Source organism: Podarcis muralis, chromosome 1, assembly GCF_964188315.1.
Source record: "Podarcis muralis chromosome 1, rPodMur119.hap1.1, whole genome shotgun sequence".
In the NCBI taxonomy this organism is placed as follows: domain Eukaryota; kingdom Metazoa; phylum Chordata; class Lepidosauria; order Squamata; family Lacertidae; genus Podarcis; species Podarcis muralis.
In genome coordinates this window covers 65,239,897-65,246,251 of record NC_135655.1, presented here as the reverse complement: position 1 = coordinate 65,246,251, position 6,355 = coordinate 65,239,897, and the positions used below count along the sequence as shown (strand labels likewise).

Sequence of the window (6,355 nt, the reverse complement as noted above, 5' to 3'; positions counted from 1 at the left end):
AAACACAGCCATCCTGTGAAATTTGCACTTTTCCGAATTTTGCAAGGCAGTTCTCCAGCCAAGTAATGTGTCCAAGAATATATATGCTAGTGTGTAAAAATGCATATATCAGTGAAAATAGCATACGGAATGCATTATATTAGGCAAAATTGCTGTGCAAAAATGTGTATATTAGGCAAAATTGTGTACAACCTTGGGTATATTCAGAGAAATAATTCACACTTCAAATGCTGATAATTTTCCATGAGTACTTAAAAAAAAATCACAAGCTGCTATGGAAATGTAGAGCACTGGATTTAAGACTAGAAAAATGAGAAACTGAGCAAAACTGAAATTGACAGATTTACCCATTCCTACCTCTCTTTTGGGGACGCAGGTGGCGCTGTAGGTAAAACCTCAGTGCCTAGGGCTTGCTGATCGCATGGTCGGCGGTTCGAATTCCCACGGCGGGGTGAGCTCCCGTCTTTCGGTCCCAGCTCCTGCCCACCTAGCAGTTCGAAAGCACCCTTAAGTGCAAGTAGAAAAATAGGTACCGCTTTATAGCGGGAAGGTAAACGGCGTTTCTGTGTGCTGCGCTGGTGCTGGCTCGCCAGAGCAGCTTCGTCACGCTGGCCACGTGACCCGGAAGTGTCTGCGGACAGCGCTGGCCCCCGGCCTCTTAAGTGAGATGGGCGCACAACCCTAGAGTCGGACACGACTGGCCCGTACGGGCAGGGGTACCTTTACCTTTACCTTTTACCTCTCTTTTAGTTCATTAAAACCAGGTTCCAGTTTTGTAAGTCACTGGTCATTTCCTTCTAAGGTCTACTTTCTGTTTCCTTAAAGTGACGGGCACAACTTGTATAGGATTAATCTATTTAGAACACTAAAAAACCCATGAATCTTCCAGATTCCACTGTTTCCATGGTGTTGGCAGTAGATGCAGAGCCATCAGGAGGAGCCTCATGAGCCACCAGCAACAGCCTCCTCCACCCCCTCGGCCACCACCCCCTCTATACTTCCCCTCCCTCTATGACCGAACCACACAGAGTACCACCCTTGCTGATTGCAGCCTTTGGAGGAAGCTCTTTGTGCCACTGCGAGGAGGGGAAACAGGGTCAGCTGGGCCTCAGAGACCTCCACCTGGGCTTGGACTCCTCCCACCCGCCAATGAGCGTTGCTGCCCACCCCCCTGGCCAGCTGGTCTGGCCCCCATCCCCTATGAGCCATTGCGCTTCTTCTGTCCTGCTGCTGACAGCACACCCCAGCGTGGAAGTGGGGCACATCAGCAGCAACAGCCAGAAGGAGAGATCTGTGAGCTTGGCATCCGCCTGAAGGAGCTGGAGCTGCTGGCACTCACTGGGGACGGCTCAGACCCACAGCAATGTGAGTAATCCAAAGGCTGAGATCCCAAAGCCTCTTTGTACAACCCCACCAAATATCCCTGAGGCTCTCTTGGTCTTGTACCATAATGATCCAGACATGTACCCTAACCATCCAGCCCAATGTCTTAAATGTAATACACATGAAAGATTTGGGGACATTGAACATGACATCTTACCCCTGCAATCCAGATTTTGAACTATTATACACCCTTTTCTTTCTTAGGTCCCCCACACACAATAAGCTTAGATAAAGTCACTTATTTGTTCTTTCCCTAAGAGTACTTAAGCTTTTTAATCTGAAGTTGTTGTTTTTTTGAAGTGACAAACAGGGTTTCTCCATCCCACCCACCCCACCCTTAACATGCTATAATAAATCAGTAAAGAGATATTCTACATTGGTCCAACCTACAGCAGAACTTGAAAGACCCATTGATAAAAATACATACCAAGTCACTCTCTACACTGACACCTTCTATGGATGCAATTAAATGACCTGGCATTTCTTATTGTTATTCTAATAACACATTTAAATGCCCTGAGAAACGTTCAAACTTTCTAATGCATCATCCGAGTGTTTTGGCCAAGAGATTGTAGCAGTTTCAAAACTAGTTTTCATTTTGTAAAAGTCCAGTTTGCTAATCTGAGAAAATATTTTAGAACCTCTTCCAGGCATTTGTGCAAATGAGCAATAGGCTCACCCCAGAAATATTGATGACCATTTCAGATACCAACCTGGAGGTCTTGCACAAGAAATAGTCTTAAAGGCTTTAACGTTAAGATGTGGGTGGTTTGTTGTGGCAAGCAAGCAGCCCAGGTGAGCTGTAGAGGTTTAGTGAGATCTGAGGGGAGAGCAGGAGGGAGGGGTGGCTTTGGTCAAGGGTGTGGATGGAGGTGGGAGTAGATGGGGTTGGTGAGTGATGCAAGCAGGGAACAGCCCCTTGTGTGTCTGTATGTGGATAAATAGATATGGATGGGCACTTTAAGTCTTGTTTCATTGCTGCTATTTACATATATATTTAATTTTAATGTTTCTTGTTATTTCAATTTTTATTTTGTGAACCATTTTGAGACACCTTGGGTACAAATAAATGATCTGGAAGCATCCCCCAGTCAGAAGTGGAGCACCTATTTCCTCTTCTTTATTTAGTCCCAGTTTTTTTTTAAAAAAAAGAGAGAGGACTCAATCAGAACAAAAGAGGGCAGGAAGAAGAAAGCAATCCATTAAAAAAAAAAAACAAGTTTGTGTCTCCCTTTAAGAAATAATATAGAACATTAAGAAAAGACAATGAGTGCATTCCATTTGTGGGGTCTCTCTACCAATGGCCATTGAAATGTATGTGTTTATTATTATTTTAACTTTGTTAAAGGCTAGAAGGCCGGTAATTGATCTGGCGGGTAGGGGAAGTGTTGGCCCTGTTTGACATTTACTGGGTTCTCAATGTGAAGAGAATGAAGGGACATTTATATACATGTGGTGGAGTAGTAAGAAAGCCAAAGAGTATTGGGAGATGATATGTTGTTGTTTAGTCATTTAGTCGTGTCCGACTCTTCGTGACCCCATGGACCAGAGCACACCAGGCACTCCTGCCTTCCACTGCCTCCTGCAGTTTGGTCAAAGGGAGATGATATACTCAGAACTAAAAAAGATGTTAAGGATCTCATTTCCCAAGAAACCAGAGATGTACTTACTAAATATAGTAGGGGGGAAATACCCAAGAAAGTACTTAGTCTTTTCTTTTATGCAATAATAGTGGCCAGAATAATTTGTACTCAAAGGTGGAAAGACAAAAATAGTCCCACAAAAGTAGAATGGCAGAATAAACTAATAGAATATGCTGAGCTAGCAATGTTAACTGCAAAGATAAGAAATCAGGATAAGTCAGATATAAAAGAAGAGTGGGAATACTTTGGCAAAGAAATATAACAATCAGATAAACCAAGTGGGGTTAGATATATGAGCAGCAGTTAAAAATAAGCAGAAGAGGAGTGGTAATTAAGGAAATGCAGCTTAATAAGAACTAAATAAGACCCCCACAGAGGGATGTGTGTTGAAGTTGAAGACTGTAAGATAAATGATGACAATTGTATAATTGATGTACTAATATATATAAAATGCATTTTTAAAAATTACATTTTTTTACTTTTACTGGGATCTCAGAGATGGAGAGAATTTGAGGCAATATTAGCATGAAGCCAGTCAGACACTTTGTCCCGGTTTTGAAAGTATATCATTGATCCTTATTACAAGACTTGGTGGGTATCCTTTAACATTTTAGTCTAAGACACAGTTTCTCAGCCTGGTAAATGTGTGAAAATGTAGTCTATCCACCAAGGTTCTTACACAAATGAATGAAATAGGGACTGTAAAGACTTTGAGACACTTTGGTCCTATACTAATTAATATGAAGATAGATAATGACTTTCAGTAGATACGGGTAGAGCAGAAAAAAGCATTATAAAATCTCTTGAATGGAGCCAATACTTGTATAAACAAGGAGTGCATGCTGTATGGAATATAGCAATAGACATGCATAGGATCAGGTTACTCTGTGTATTTATCTGTGGAGACAGTGGTTGTGGGGATCACAGGATGCAGGGGCAGATTTAGGGCTGTGTGAGCAGTGCACACACTGGGCACTGAGCTGAGGGAATGCTGTCTCAAAGCCAGGTAAGAAAGGCGCTGGGCTTTGGCACACAGGGTGCCAATGTACCCAGCTCCACCACTGCCGGATTGTTTGCATTTCTTTAAGTGAAATAATGCACATCAAAATCTCAGGCTAGGAGAGACCGTAATGTCATTAAGTCCAGGGTCTAAAATTACCTGGCTGCACCACTGATAATGACTATTTACTTTATAGTAATATTTATATTTTATTGAAGTGATTTCAATTAAAAGAAATAAAGTGATACACAAAAAAGAAGGAAAGGTGAGGGGGGAGAAAAAAGAACAACAGATACATAAAAAGTGTGTGCACACGCATGCACGCGTGCAAAAATGCAATATATTATATTCGCATACATTCTTATATATATTTATATATATTTACACATAGTGCTGGACTATGATCTGTGAGATCCAGGTCCAAATCCCTACTGGGCCATGAAGGTTGTACTTTAATATCGATACATCAAAGGTCAGTATTAATCAGGAGTTGTGTGCTAGGTTTTTACATTCTTTCCTCAAAGGACTGCACATCTGGATTTGTGGTTGATGACTAACATATGTCATGTTCCATCCCTGTTTCTAGATAAGCTTCTGAAGGCACTGAAAGATGAAAAGACGCAAGATGTAATGACAGGACTGACTCTGAAGAAACATTTGCCAGCATCATGAGGGCTATTTACGTCTAGCCTCACCTTCTTCTAATGGACTCATTTGTATTATGCACGCTTCTAATGACTCTTCCTTTTTAATCCTACACTGCCGAAGTGGAAATTTCCAACTTATTCTTCAATTAGCATTTTGTACATTTCCCCAATACTAATATACATTTCAAATACAAAGTTTCAAGTTTGCAATTTTTCAACAGATAACTGAATGTGTGCTGTTGACATCGACACCAACATCCTCTGACTGCGCCATTCATGACAGTGTCATGGACTGGCTGGACACAGAGGAGTGGTGGGAGGCACCAGCTTGGGAACTCCCAAGGGAAGAAGGCTCAGAGCCTGGGAGTTGTGGTGGGACAACAAGGAGTGGTCAGAGGGAGAAGACTGGGGGGAGGAGAAGGAGGTGCCTGAAGCTGAAGAGGTTACATGGTTTAGTGAGGAGGAAGAGGCTGTGGCAGAGAGCAGCCCAGAATCAGAGGCAGAGCTCAGGCAGGCTACTGAAGAAGCCAGGGAGTCTCCCCCTCCTGCTGCAACCAGCTCCCCTCCTCCGCTGGTTTCCTAGAACCCAAAGAGGTATGAAGAGGGTGGAACAAAGACAGTAATGATGGAGAAGTCTCAGGTTCCTTGGGAAGGACCTGGGGGAGGAGGAGAGTTAGAGAGCTGTAGGAAGGCAGGGACCTTCAGTCCTCGCAACCGCTTCATTGGGGCAAGACCTACTGGGAAGAGTTGCTGTGCTCACTAGGCCTGAGCTGTTTTGTTTCTTTGAATAAAGAGTTAATTTCACTGGCACCTTGTGAGTTATTGCTGACCTGCCCCTGACTCCCACCTCAATGGTATGCAGTGCAGTTCTAAGTATAAAAGAAAAGGCTCCAGTTCCTCCTGTCTTATATATCCTCTCCACTGTATTCAAATCCTCTTTGGAGAGCCGGTGTGGAGTAGTGGTTAGAGTGCTAGACTTGGACGTGGGAGATCAGTGTTCTAATCCCCACTTGGCTGTTAAGCCCACTGGGTGACTTTGGGCCAGTCATTGTCTCTCAGCCTGACCTACCTCACAGGATTGTTGTGAGGGTATTAATGGAGAGGAGAAGAAGTTAGCTCTTTTGAGAAGAAATGCACTAAAAGCAATAATAGCGATAATAAACAAAAACCACATAATTTCTATGCAATTGGTTGCGGGGAGGGGAGTGAGTGATATGGCAGAGATGGTGCATGTGCTGCCTCCTCCTCAGAAGTAAGCCCTATTCACTGCAAAGGGACTTCCCCCCAGGTAAAAGAGTTCCACGGCACAAGGAGGGGTGCCAGAAATGAACAACAGAGGAAGCAGGAAGAAGTTGAGGCAGGCAGGAGTGAGGGAAATGTGACCTGCTTATGGGGAGTAAAAAGCATGGGAAATAACAAGACAAGGCAGGCATAGTGATATGCCAAAGACATGTTCAGGGGAAAGCATATCAGGAAAACTTTTGGGTTGGGAGGAAAGTTGGGTTTTGCTACAGGACATCTGAAATGTGAGCAGATGAGGGAACCCTCACCCCAAAATGCAGGAACAGGCAGCGTTGGAAGTGAGATTTTGGGTAGTGCCGATGGGGCCTTGGAGAATTCTCATTTTAAAAGATGTACTTTATCCACTAGATGGCAGTATGCAACAATATTTATACATTTGG

General features: G+C 43.3%; 1 protein-coding gene across 1 annotated transcript; it reads left to right on the top strand.

The window, feature by feature from the left end:
- Positions 1-944: 944 nt before the first annotated feature.
- Positions 945-4,698, top strand: C1H11orf91 (chromosome 1 C11orf91 homolog). The gene is made up of 2 exons (XM_028707328.2): positions 945-1,365; positions 4,613-4,698. The coding sequence occupies exons 1-2, from the start codon at positions 945-947 to the stop codon at positions 4,696-4,698; spliced, it is 507 nt and encodes a 168-aa protein (XP_028563161.1).
- Positions 4,699-6,355: the final 1,657 nt, after the last annotated feature.